At 36.7% G+C, this 14,064-nt stretch overlaps 1 protein-coding gene across 2 annotated transcripts in view; it reads left to right on the top strand.

The window, feature by feature from the left end:
• LOC126237077 (rap1 GTPase-activating protein 1) overlaps window positions 1-13,431 on the top strand; it is a 165,487-nt gene extending 152,056 nt beyond the window's left edge. For both annotated transcript variants that reach the window (XM_049946874.1, XM_049946873.1), the window contains exons 8-10: window positions 2,789-2,886; window positions 11,545-11,752; window positions 12,041-13,431. In XM_049946874.1, the coding sequence (XP_049802831.1) occupies window positions 2,789-2,886; window positions 11,545-11,752; window positions 12,041-12,181 (447 nt within the window). In that variant the 3' untranslated portion in view covers window positions 12,182-13,431. The remainder of the gene's footprint in view (window positions 1-2,788; window positions 2,887-11,544; window positions 11,753-12,040) is intronic.
• The last annotated feature ends 633 nt before the right edge of the window (window positions 13,432-14,064 follow it).

The raw sequence follows: 14,064 nt of genomic DNA, 5'->3' as shown, positions 1-14,064 counted from the left end.
ACAGGAAATTCAATTATGCTACATGAGCTATATGGATCATTAGGGAGTCCTTTCCTCCTCCCTTCACCCCCGTCACCCCCCCCCCAAAAAAAAAAAAAAAAAAAATCTTATGGTGTCACCAGTCTAAATGTCACATTCCTTACTACATGTGCAAGTTGTTACTACGTGGCTTCCTGTACATGAATAATGACACATTGAAAATTTCAGTCAACAGTTCCAGACAATGTTGCTGGATATTGTTTTACTCTGTTGTCTGAGATAAACCTACATATACTTTTCTGCACATTATGTGCATAGTCTGGCAGTTTGCAGCCAGAACAGGAATTGCAAATGAAAACTTGTATGTATTGTGGAGTTGGGTAACACAAGTCTATTGCCACTAATTCATTGCAAATAAGGTTTAACATCTGAGGTAAAAGATCTCTGAACAAAACAGCAGTAGTTTTAAAGCTCATGTGATGATAAAATCCCTGTGGCATATATATGAATCTACTTTCTCACAGTTTGTATCATTAATTACAAGTGTTTCTCCATGTCAGCAATATGATATGTACAACTGTTTTGTTATCAAACACTTCTGTTTTGAAAGACGTTGTGAGGCAAATATGGACCACCACAGAAATGAAATGGAAAATTAGGCTGTTTACTGCAATCTGTATTTCACGCAACAGCTGATTAACTAAGCCATATCATCAGCTACGAGAATAATTATTCCTTGGTCTAGTGAAACTGAAATTCCTTACTGGTGTATTTTTTAACTGTTATTTTGATTTTTGTTTCATGTATGTAAAATCACTTTCAAAACAATGTTGTCTAATCTTCAAGTAACTGTTAGGGGTGCTCCATGAAACTTATGCCGCAATCACCATAACAATATTATGAAAAGGATAGTTGCTACTCCCCATATAGTGGAGGTGCTGAGTCACATATAAGCACAAACCAAAAGACTATCACAAAATAAGCTTTCGGTGGACAAGGTCTTTGTCAAAAATGGACAAAAAAGAAAAACACACACACACACACACACACACACACACACACACACAGTTTCTGGCAGCTGAAGCCAGACTACAGAGTCTGTCTGTCTGGTTGTGCGTGTGTGATATTCTTTCTGTTGTGCGTATCTGCGACTCAGCACCTCCACTATATGGTGAGTAGCGACTATCATTTTTGTAATATTGTTACATTCCATCCCAGATTTTTCATTGTACCATAATAGTCATTCCGTCAAGGGAGAAGCTTATAATGCATCTGTCACACAATCTGATAATTCATGTCAAACACCCTCCCCTGTGTGCTGTGGCAGATGCATTACAGGTGACTCCCGTGACAGAATGACAATTACAGTACTTATGGCATTTGATTCCTGAAGAATGCCTGACAGGTACTTGAAAATGAAACAATATTGTCTTGAAACTGATTGTACTTACATTAAATGAACATCACAATAAAATAAAAACTACAACTGCTTGGAAATTTACTTTCATTGGAATAAATAGATTACAACTGAGAGTCTTTGGGCACGTGGTATGTTGCCTACTCCACATAAAAAAAACATCCCTTGGGTACAGTGTTATTTACTAGTTATGAATGTAGGCAAGGTATGGTTCGGCAATTCAAATATTTTAGTATGTATGAAATTTACAAACTAGCTGTCTGTACTATGTTAATAATCCCAACAGTACCAATGAATAATGTGGGAAGCCCTGCATATCCTAGAATTATAGCTTCAACACAATATTTTCACATTTTTTCCCATAAAAACGTTAATATCTAATGTGAAGATTATACAAGTTGTACAATGGCAGTATCTTATTATAGGAAATTGTTTTTACCATCTATGAAATATTTCCCAATTGGAACTGCGGTATAATTTGCCTGCTGAAAACAACTTATTAAAACTTGGCTGAGCTGCTTCATTGCATGCTTCTGTTGCTCATGTGATGATTCTGTCCTCGGTCACAATCCATACAAAATGCATGTTCCCATATCAGTATGTATCAGACATGTGCATAATTGTCACTTTCTGTTGGCTAAACTGGAAACAAATTAGATAACCAAATAGCCACAAGTACATGAAACTACTCATGGAACTAACATGCTTTCAGGATTCGCAAAATGGAATTTCCAAATATTATATGCAGTAGAATATTTCTGAGTTGCAAAATTTAATTTGTATTTTATTTTTTAGCATGGCCCATCTTGTACAAAGTTTAGTTTTGATAAGTAGATTTCACATAGAATATTATATCCCCTTTTAATTTTTGTGATTTGGAATGCATGCAGCATGACTTTTGCTAATTTTGCAATATGCAGGAGGTATCTAAGAAGCAACGTAGAAACTGTAGGAATCTTTGTTTCCATACTTGGGGAGAATGTCCGCCATGTGAGCTGACTGTAATGAAAATTAATGGATCTGAATTACTCAGATGGTGCAATCTGCTCTGCAATGATCATACTGATGAAAGGAGTTCTGCATTAATGACTTTACTTCTTGGATTCCTCTACTTTAATTTTTATTCTGTCTTCATGGATACAACAGAGTGCCTGAAAATGATGCTATACAATAATTTACTTTTTAATTTTGTATTAAAAAGTGCACTCTTATATTTTCACAGCCAATGTTATGCTGCACAGCTTTCATAATTTTTGGCATTGTTGCAATTTACACCTGAGAGAGCACAGTAAAGAAAATACACTCAAGACTAAATAGAACAGCACTAAATATTTATATTTTTGGAATAGATAATTATGCCTGGGTATGATGTTTGTGTATTTCTGTCCACAGAGTGGACGGTCTATTGCAAAAGGAAGTGGTGGTGGCAAGAAGAGTATACCATCATCTCCAGTGTCAAGTCCAGACATTCAAGGACACAGACCAACGAGGTACACACTTACTCGATTATACTGATAAAATATGTTTTTAAAATTATAGTTAATCTGGTTCTGCTGCAGCTGTGTTCTTCGTTTCAAAGACTGGTTGAAAATAGCACTCCATACTAGTCTCTCTTGTAAAAGTCTCTTCATCTCTGTATAACTATTGCAGTCTACATCCACTTGTACCTGATCACTGCAGTCAAATGCTTGTGCCACCTCCTCCACTCCCACCTCCTTCACACATCCTTCTATTATCAAATTATTATCCCTTGATGCCTCAGCAAGTGTTTTATCAACCTAGTGCTTCTTTTAGTGAAACTATGCCATACATTTTTAGCTCCCTGATTTGTTTCAGTATTTCTTCATTAATTATCCAATCTATGCATCTTCTGTAGCATCAATTTCAAAAACTATTTGCTTCTTGTCTGTACTGTCTATTGTCTACTTCTCACCTTCTGCATAAGACTATGATACAAACAAATATTTTCATGAAACATTTCCAAATATTTAAATTTATAATAGATGTTGACATTTTCTTGTTTTCAAAAACAATTTTCCCGGTAATACCAGTATGCATTTCCTCTCCTCTTTATTTCAGTGACCATCAGTTATTTTGCAGCCAGAATGCAGAAATTTGTCTGTTACTTTTAGAGCCTGGTTTCCAAATCTAGTTTCATCAGCATGACTGATTTAATTCAGTTACAATCTGTCACGCTTGTTTTACTTTTGTTGATGTCCATTTGAGAACTTAAGGTCAGTGTGGATGTGGACATCTTCAGTAATAATAGAATCCTATGATATTTAATACATAATATCACACATTTTATGAAAATTACAATAGCCTACTACAGACCATGTTTTCTTTTATTAAGCATTTCAAGGCTGTAGATCAACACTGGAAAAAATTCTTCATGCAGTAATACTTAATTTTATGGTTAAAAGTTAATAGCTAGTGTAGTATTATGGTTCTCACGTATTTATTTTACATGCAATCAATAATAATAGTTATTATTGTTTTAAGTCATTATTATTACCTGTTCTGGAATGAGCATCTTTCTCTGGGCTCGAGAGGGCAGATGCACTGTTGAAATATGTAAGCGCTAAATATGGCAACATGACTTTCTTCTAACTTTCCTGGACAGTTACACATACCACCTGTTTCCTTCACACAAGCAGCTACTGTATGTCATAGTCATATCTGTATCATTTGCATTAACAGCTATCAATTATGCAATTACCAAAAGCTGCCAAAAAGTGATGCTAAGACTACTGTATGACACTCCACATGGTGGAGTCATTTTACATATGACATAAATAACATGTGGCAGTGGATCCCTCAACATTTCCCATAAATATATTTAGAAGCACCTGCTGCAGTGCTTACTACACTGAGAAGTGTAGCATGTTAACCTGATATAATATTATTGTGAATTAATGTACATTTGGTAAAGAAACCACATTACAAACATTGACGTAGTATGCGACAACTTGTTATGGATTCATTTGACTTCCAGTACTGTGGAAATGTTTCATGCAAAAATCTACAAAATCAGTTTCAGTAATTTTTTCAGTAATTTTGACAGAAACTGTAATTTAACACATGTGCCAATAACATGAGAGGCTATGTTGTGTCTAAATGTGGTCATAATCAGCCTCTCCATTCTTAGCTAATGGGATGTATATTACAAGGTTGGACTTCAGCAAATGAAAATTCTGGCAAAGAGCAAGCCTGCCATCAGACTGCTGGGTTACCAAATGGATAAAAGTGATTAAAAAAAATAAAATAATTTGTAGGTGCAGACAAAAGACTTGCAGTTGTTGATAAAGTGCTTGTGGATGTAGTGGTGATAGTATTTCTCTTATTTGCACAGACCTCTTCTTATAGCCTCTTTTCAAGATACTATCCACTTCCATTATACTGGTTTTCCATTTTATTAGCTGACTGACAGAATACAGAATTATAGTGTTATCAGCAAACCAAAAGTTTCTGTTTCTTTCCCATGAACTACAAATACCCTTTCCAAATGTCTCCTAGATACTTGATTTTTATTGCACAGTGTTTTTTCATCCACTACAGCATAAACACAGGGTTCAGATGATAGTGAACTGTCTAATGGCACAAAAGATACACTACCATGAAACTTTAAGAGATGCGTAATATCCCAAAAACACATAACATACCTTACCTTGAAAAATTGTTGTTTATTAATGCAGTAATCTGTAAGTTTGTTGTATTAATTGTGGAGTACACAGTGATATGAAATTATTTTTCTGTTGGTGCAAAATACCAACTTATTTGAACTCCCAACTGGTACTTGGTGGTTACAGTTAAATTATTTCTATTCATCTTCCATTTTTTCCCCTGAAAATAGTAGTGAAATTCACATTAAGAGATAGTTGGCCATTACTTAGCCATAGGTAACACATTTCTGTCATGGCAATGGAAACACACAAATAAATAACAGCACACTTAGCTTTTGCAACTAAAGGTTTCATCCTAAGAGGGGAGAGAAAGGCGCTGATGGGGGGAGAGTGAACAGAATGGGGTTAAGGCAACTGTGGAGAACATTTATTAGAGTGATATGTTACAAGTGTTTAATTGGTGATGGTATGTATGTATGGAACACTACATAGTATGGTAGTGAGCCATGGACAGTGGGAAAACTGTAATGGAAGGGAACTGAAGCATTTGAGGTGTGGTGATACAGAAGTATGTTGAAAATTAGGTGGACTGATATATAAGGAATGAGGTGGTTTTCCACAGACTCAATGAAGGAAGGAATGTATGGAAAATACTGACAAGAAGAAGGTACAGGGTGATAGGAGATGCATTGAGACACGAGGGAATAACTTCCATGGTACTAGAGAGAGAGTAGTGAAGGGTAAAAACTGTAAAGGAAGACAGAGATTGGAATATTGGAATACATCCAGCAGTAATTGACGATTTAGGACGCAAGTGCTACTCTGAGATGAAGAGGTTGGTTCAGTAGAAGAATTTGTGGTGGGCTGCATCAAACCAGTCAGAAGACTGATGTCAGTAGCAAGAATAACAATTTCTGGCAATTCTTCCAATTTAATGTAATGTGTTTACTTTTTTCTTTGTGTATCTGGTATATCTATGTAAGCAGCATTGTCTAAAACAGAGCAGTGGTTGAGGAGTAGTGGTCTAAACTAATTTGCAATAATTTAGAGAAATAATCAGAAAGTAAAAGAAGTTAGGTGCACACATGGAGTTCTGTTCTTATTTAGTGGTTGTTATCAAACCATGAAGAAAAGGAACTCTGAAATAAAACTATAATCATACATGCCTCTTCATTGGGTTGATAAAGCTACCACATGCTGTGTACCCTCTGTTCAAGACCATCTACAACATTCCCATCTTTGTTACCTGCTGATATTGTCCTAGGTCCCACTGACCTCACCAGCTTCTGCAAAGACATTTCTTTTGTACATGTGCTTATTGTTGAACATTTGATTAACCAGAAAATCAGCACCCATGGGGATGCCAGGAGGCAGAAAAGTGGGTAAACGGCCTTCATCAACACAGAGATATTTCCTTGTATGGCCTGTGCTGTTAATCACTGAGTTACAAATTCGCCCCAACAGCTTCTGGGTTTCAGTTTCATACTTTCAGCATTTTTTTTGGTCATCAGTCTACTGACTGGTTTGATGCGGCCCGCCACGAATTCCTTTCCCGTGCTAACCTCTTCATCTCAGAGTAGCACTTGCAACCTACATCCTCAATTATTTGCTTGACGTATTCCAATCTCTGTCTTCCTCTACAGTTTTTGCCCTCTACAGCTCCCTCTAGTACCATGGAAGTCATTCTCTCATGTCTTAGCAAATGTCCTATCATCCTGTCCCTTCTCCTTATCAGTGTTTTCCACATATTCCTTTCCTCTCCGATTCTGCGTAGAACCTCCTCATTCCTTACCTTACCAGTCCACCTAATTTTCAACATTCGTCTATAGCACCACATCTCAAATGCTTCGATTCTCTTCTGTTCCGGTTTTCCCACTCCAGACGTACATTCTCAGAAATTTCTTCCTCAAATTAAGTCCGGTATTTGATATTAGTAGACTTCTCTTGGCCAGAAATGCCTTTTTTGCCATAGCGAGTCTACTTTTGATGTCCTCTTTGCTCCGTCCGTCATTGGTTATTTTACTTCCTAGGTAGCAGAATTCCTTAACTTCATTGACTTCGTGACCATCGATCCTGATGTTAAGTTACTCGCTGTTCTCATTTCTACTACTTCTCATTACCTTCGTCTTTCTCCGATTTACTCTCAAACCATACTGTGTACTCATTAGACTGTTCATTCCATTCAGCAGATCATTTAATTCTTCTTCACTTTCACTCAGGATAGCAATGTCATCAGTGAATTGTATCATTGATAACCTTTCACCTTGTATTTTAATTCCACTCCTGAACCTTTCTTTTATTTCCATCATTGCTTCCTCGATGTACAGATTGAAGAGTAGGGGCGAAAGGCTACAGCCTTTCTTCTTTCACTCTTCTTAATACGAGCACTTCATTCCTGATCGTCCACTCTTATTATTCCCTCTTGGTTGTTGTACATATTGTATATGACCCGTCTCTCCCTATAACTTACCCCTACTTTTTTCAGAATCTCGAACAGCTTGCACCATTTTATATTGTCGAACGCTTTTTCCAGGTTGACAAATCCTATGAAAGTGTCTTGATTTTTCTTTAGCCTTGCTTCCATTATTAGCCGTAATGTCAGAATTACCTCTCTCGTCCCTTTACTTTTCCTAAAGCCAAACTGATCATCACCTAGCGTATTCTCAATTTTCTTTTCCATTCTTCTGTATATTATTCTTGTAAGCAGCTTCGATGCATGAGCTGTTAAGCTGATTGTGCGATAATTCTCGCACTTGTCAGCTCTTGCCGTCTTGGGAATTGTGTGGATGATGCTTTTCCGAAAGTCAGATGGTATGTCGCCAGACTCATATATTCTACACACCAACGTGAATAGTCGTTTTGTTGCCACTTCCCCCAATGATTTTAGAAATTCTGATGGAATGTTATCTATCCCTTCTGCCTTATTTAACCGTAAGTCCTCCAAAGCTCTTTTAAATTCCGATTCTAATACTGGATCCCTTACCTCTTCTAAATCGACTCCTGTTTCTTCTTTTATCACATCAGACAAATCTTCACCCTCATAGAGGCTTTCAATGTATTCTTTCCACGTATCTGCTCTCTCCTCTGCATTTAACAGTGGAATTCCTGTTGCACTCTTAATGTTACCACTGTTTCTTTTAATGTCACCAAAGGTTGTTTTGACTTTCCTGTATGCTGAGTCTGTCCTTCCAACAATCATATCTCTTTCGATGTCTTCACATTTTTCCTGCAGCCATTTCATCTTAGCTTCCCTGCACTTCCTATTTATTTCATTCCTCAGCGACTTGTATTTCTGTATTCCTGATTTTCCTGGAACATGTTTGTACTTCCTCCTTTCATCAATCAACTGAAGTATTTCTTCTGTTACCCATGGTTTCTTCGCAGCTACCTTCTTTGTACCTATGTTTTCCTTCCCAACTTCTGTGATGGCCCTTTTTAGAGATGTCCATTCCTCTTCAACTGTACTGCCTACTGCGCTATTCCTTATTGCTGTATCTATAGCGTTAGAGAACTTCAAACGTATCTCGTCATTCCTTAGTACTTCCGTATCCCACTTCTTTGCATATTGATCCTTCCTGACTAATGTCTTGAACTTCAGCCTACTCTTCATCACTATTATATTGTGATCTGAGTCTATATCTGCTCCTGGGTACGCCTTACAATCCAGTATCTGCTTTCGTAATCTCTGTCTGACCATTATGTAATCTAATTGAAATCTTCCCGTATCTCCCGGCCTTTTCCAAGTATACCTCCTCCTCTTGTGATTCTTGTACAGGGTATTCGCTATTACTAGCTGAAACTTGTTACAGAACTCAATTAGTCTTCCTCCTCTTTCATTCCTTGTCCCAAGCCCATATTCTCCTGTAACCTTTTCTTCTACTCCTTCCCCTACAGCTGCATTCCAGTCGCCTATGACTATTAGATTTTCGTACTCCTTCAAATACTGCATTACTCTTTCAATATCCTCATACACTTTCTCTATCTGTTCATCTTCAGCTTGCGACGTCGGCATGTATACCTGAACTATCGTTGTCGGTGTTGGTCTGCTGTCGATTCTGAGTAGAACAACCCAGTCACTGAACTGTTCACAGTAACACACCCTCTGCACTACCTTCCTATTCATAATGAATCCTACACCTGTTATACCATTTTCTGTTGATATTACCCAATACTCATCTGAGCAGAAATCCTTGTCTTCCTTCCACTTCACTTCACTGACCCCTACTATATCTAGATTGAGCCTTTGCATTTCCCTTTTCAGATTTTCTAGTTTCCCTACCACGTTCAAGCTTCTGACATTCCACGCCCCGACTTGTAGAACGTTATCTTTTCGTTCATTATTCAATCTTTTTCTCATGGTAACCTCCCCCTTGGCAGTCCCCTCCTGGAGATCCGAATGGGGGACTATTCCGGAATCTTTTGCCAATGGAGAGATCATCATGACACTTCTTCAATTACAGGCCACATGTCCTGTGGATACAAGTTACGTGTCTTTAATGCAGTGGTTTCCATTGCCTTCTGCATCCTCATGTCGTTGATCATTGCTGATTCTTCCGCCTTTAGGGGCAATTTCCCACCCCTAGGACAAGAGAGTGCCCTGAACCTCTATCCGCTCCTCCGCCCTCTTTGACGAGGCCATTGGCAGAATGAGGCTACTTCTTATGCCGGAAGTCTTTGGCCACCAATGCTGATTATTTATCAAAATTTAGGCAGTGGCGGGGATCGAACCCGGGATCGAAGACGTTTTTTGATTATGAATCAAAGACGCTACCCCTAGACCACGGGTACCTATAAGTATAAAAATCAAACAATTGTTATGGCGTTAATATCCGAGCTTTTAGCAAAAGACCCAATCTTTTTCTATATTTACTTCAAAAAGCACATGTTAGAATGATAACAATAGCTTCCAAATTCAGCAAGATGTATTTTCTGTTTGTCTTTCCTTGGTTAATGGAGAATTAACTTTCCAAAGGTCTGCAAGCTGTCAGTCCAGTCCTCTTCAGCATGTTCACCATCTGGAGCAACTGTGAAACAAAACTGTTGAAATACCTGTAACTGTTGTATTCCCTCACACATACATTTTCAGTAAGTACTTTTAACTTCATGCCATTGACCTGCATCCTACTAATTGCAAGTTAAACAATTTTTGCAGGGTGAGGATACCAAAGAACAAATTTTTCCACTTCAAGAGTTGCTGTTCTTCCTTTGTCACTTGTTGCCTTGATGTTTGAGGTAGATATGTATGTTCAGATGTGGTGCACCATACAGATACACAGCTTATGCCTCTAGTCTTCTCTTTTCAGAATTATCTGAACGTCTCAAGTACCCTTCTTGGCCTGGAGAGATAAACCAATCTGTAAATGGGCTGTGATTTTCTGAACTACCAACTACCTTATTATATGGTTCATGTATTTTAGAATGTTTGCACAGCAGTACTTGTTGTTTGCATTACCCCAGTGATGACCTCATCATGTACCAGCAATACACACAACTGATTTTTTACTGCTCTCTTCAGCAAGATACCACTATAAAGAAATGCACACAGCCAGTGCACTTGTGTAGATAAAAAGATATGACACCTATTGTGAATCATATCCTGTGACACAATAGATATTACCTTGACATCTACTTCATCACCAGGTGATATGAATTCATCCACAAAATTGCATTCACATTCAGAACTTTCTCTGTGGAAATGTGTTCTACCACACTGGTTGTTTCTTGTCACTGATTTGACTTCAGCACTCACTGACCTTTTGCATTGTCTAAATTACTTTCACTCACTATCCCACTTGAAAGATTCCTTTGGCTTCTAATAATTGATCAAGTTTTCAAATGTTTGATTTCACTAGGAATTCGTGATCATTTGTTCTTTTGTGGTACTTCACTTAAACTGGAGTTCTCAATGACATTCCTGCTTAATCCATTAATAGCCAGAATTACCTAAGTGGCTTAAATATTGTATACCATCTTATCCTCAAACTACTGACTATTCTCAGGGACATCTGTTGCTGCATTTGCCTTTCATTCATTCATTTATAAACCAAGATCCATAAATCTCACTATGGAAGAGAATCTACAGGGATTTTGAATGCATAAAAGTATGAATTGAGGGAAAGTAGCTGTTGACAGCTTCTCTAGGAACTTCAGAAAGTTAACATTTTATCATTTTTAGTTTGACAGCTGGTGCCAGGTAAGCTGTAACTTCTCCTTGCTATTTGACTGTGATATGTGGGATGAATTTATTGGTAATCATAATTCAGTTTATGGCCATGTTAAAGACAGGTTCAGTTACTTTGAAAATGTTTTGTGATGAGTAAAAGACTGATTTTGGAGACCAGCAAATGGGAAGAAGGTGTTGTTTAATGTAGTTTGGATATGAAACTTATGCTTTTTCAGCAGAGAAAATAAAAGCCTGATAATACGCTATTTCATAATAATGAAATAATTGTGATCAGACCTCTTCATTCTGTAGTTATGTTTCTTTATAACTGTGGTTATAAATACTGTTCTCTCCTTCTTCAGGGTTACAATGTCAGAAAGTGATGACTCCTCACTGAATAGTGTGGACTTAGATGCAGCAGTATATGTGGATAGCGACACTGGGCTAGAGAGCATGTCATCTGCAGAAACACCCCACAAGGCATGTAGTCTTTGTGTTGAGGGAGAAGCCCTGCGGCAGGAAGTTTCTCGCCTCAAATGTGACAAACTTGATCTCCTCCAACAGAATGTTGTGAGTAGAAACGAAATGTTTTTTGAATTGAGATGCCATGATTCAGTTACTTCATTTGTCAGAACAAAAATGAAAGTTAATATTCTACTTTTTATTTACCCATAATAAATTTTGATGATGTTAAAGTAGATTTGTGCAGTGCAGTGTGACTTTCCTATTTAAAGCAACAACGACATGCTCCTAAGATGAAATACTATTTCAGTTTATTATTTGTTGCATTAATTTTCAAAAATTTCTTTCAGCTTGTGTGTGTAGTAGAGTTTATTAACTTGAATTCAAATCTTTCAGACACGTCAGAGAGACATCAAACGGCTGAAGGAGAAGGAAATTCAGCTCCAGACAGACCTAGCAGCAGCTTCGAAGGAAATATCACGTCTGAGGGAACTATTGAAAAATTATGGTACAGGAGGTGATGGTTCTCCTGTGTAATGGAAAAAATTTGCTGTAGGCAGTGAATGAAAGCTTCATTAATTAACAGTCTGTGACACAACCTACAAAGTAACAGGTGTCTAGATTTCACCCTATAGATTCCATCATCCCTTCTGTGGAGTGTAACTTGATGTAATTATTCTGACTGTGAATAAGAGGAAGAACGAAAATATTGTAGAGTGCCTGTGTATATGAATGAGTAAAAGAATGCCTGTTTAATTTTTTTATAGGTGAAAACCGCTATGAATGGATGCATGTATCAATGAGTGAGTGAGCATGTGTTTAGCTGTGCATTGAAAAACAAATTTGTGCTATATTTGTACCTTGAACGTCATTGTGAGCCCCCTCTTTACTGTCTTGAGATTATACTGGTGTAATTTAGACTTAACAGTCCTTTTTACCTTCTGAAGCACTGCCAATGCTAATAAGAATAATATATTTCACTTTCATATCAAAAATCAGTAATACAAATTTATTTAACTCAAGTGGCAGTGTTTTGTTTTAAATTGTGTTTTACTTTTAATAGACCATGTAATGAAATACTGTGTAATGAAATATGAATTCTTACAAAGCAGATTGATTGATTGTTTTTGAATTTGTATCTTTAAGTTTTATCATGGGCATTGTTGTATGTACAAAAGCTTAATATATAGGACAATGACTTCAGCAGCCCTGTGGAAACTGTCAAATTAGGCTCCTTCAAAGTAGATGAGCTGAATTAGCAGTCAGTGTATTCATACATATTTATTACTTGTGTTCTAACACTATCATCAGACACTTTCATCTTTATTCACAACTGATGTTATTTATAGCAATTATATTTTATACCTAGTTTTTCATTCTTTGTACAGGAAATATGTAATTTTTATGACATATTTTGTTAGTGTATAAATAACACCTCTCAGCGTAATGTTTGCACCACTGAAAGTTATTAATGAAATGTACCAAAGCTAACATTCCTCAGTTTCACTAAATGTCTCGCTTATTGGTGTAAATAAATAGTTTAAGGACAGCGAGAAGAGAGGAAAGATCAGTTGTCATGCTGCTGTTAGTTTTCTTCATGGAAATACCAAAAATTAAAGTAATTACATTCTGTAGGTGTGTATAGATGATCTGCAGAATACTTAGTGTTAATGTTGTCAGAAAAGGACTCTCTGTATGACTTAAAATATTACTTGGATGGCATAGCATTCTTTGTATATTGCACATGTAAATATAAGAAATTAAATTATCCACAAACCTTAAAATGACTCATGTTTTTAAATTGCTAGTACCCACATATTACACTATTATCCTTTCTGTCTTCTTTTCTTGATATAACAATTTTCTCCATAATATCCATTATTTCAGAATTAAATTGCATAAAGCAGGTGTTATGGAGACTTTTTTTCAAACACTGATGAGATCTGTTTCTGTAATCCCATCTCTCTGTTTTGGTAGGTTGAGGATGGCCACATTTCAGTTGCTGTAAATGTGATATTAGTGCCACAAAAAATGAAACAAAAGATATGATAGAATCAAAACTAATAATAATAATAATAATAATAATAATAATAAAATATTAAAACATGGAAAAAAGCTGAAAGAGAAATATACAGGACAACAGCCTAGTTGTTAATTCGTAAATATTTACAGAAAATCTTGCATGTGCTGAACAAAAAATGCAATCAAACCTAATGTGGAAGAATAGCTCCAGTGAAAATGCTATCAAATTTTTTGTGCTACTAAACTCTGGTTGTGATAAAACAAACTACACAGACAAAATAAAATCCAGCATGAAAACTTGCCATTAAAATTCAAAAAAGAATCTTCCAGTGGCAAGGGGAAAGAAAATACCTATACTTTACGCTGACAGTCATGGAAAATACCTGCGTAAACCATCT

Source organism: Schistocerca nitens, chromosome 2 (genome assembly GCF_023898315.1).
Source record: "Schistocerca nitens isolate TAMUIC-IGC-003100 chromosome 2, iqSchNite1.1, whole genome shotgun sequence".
In the NCBI taxonomy this organism is placed as follows: Eukaryota; Metazoa; Arthropoda; class Insecta; order Orthoptera; family Acrididae; genus Schistocerca; species Schistocerca nitens.
Note: the sequence above shows the minus strand (reverse complement) of the source record. Positions and strands in the feature narration are given on the sequence as shown.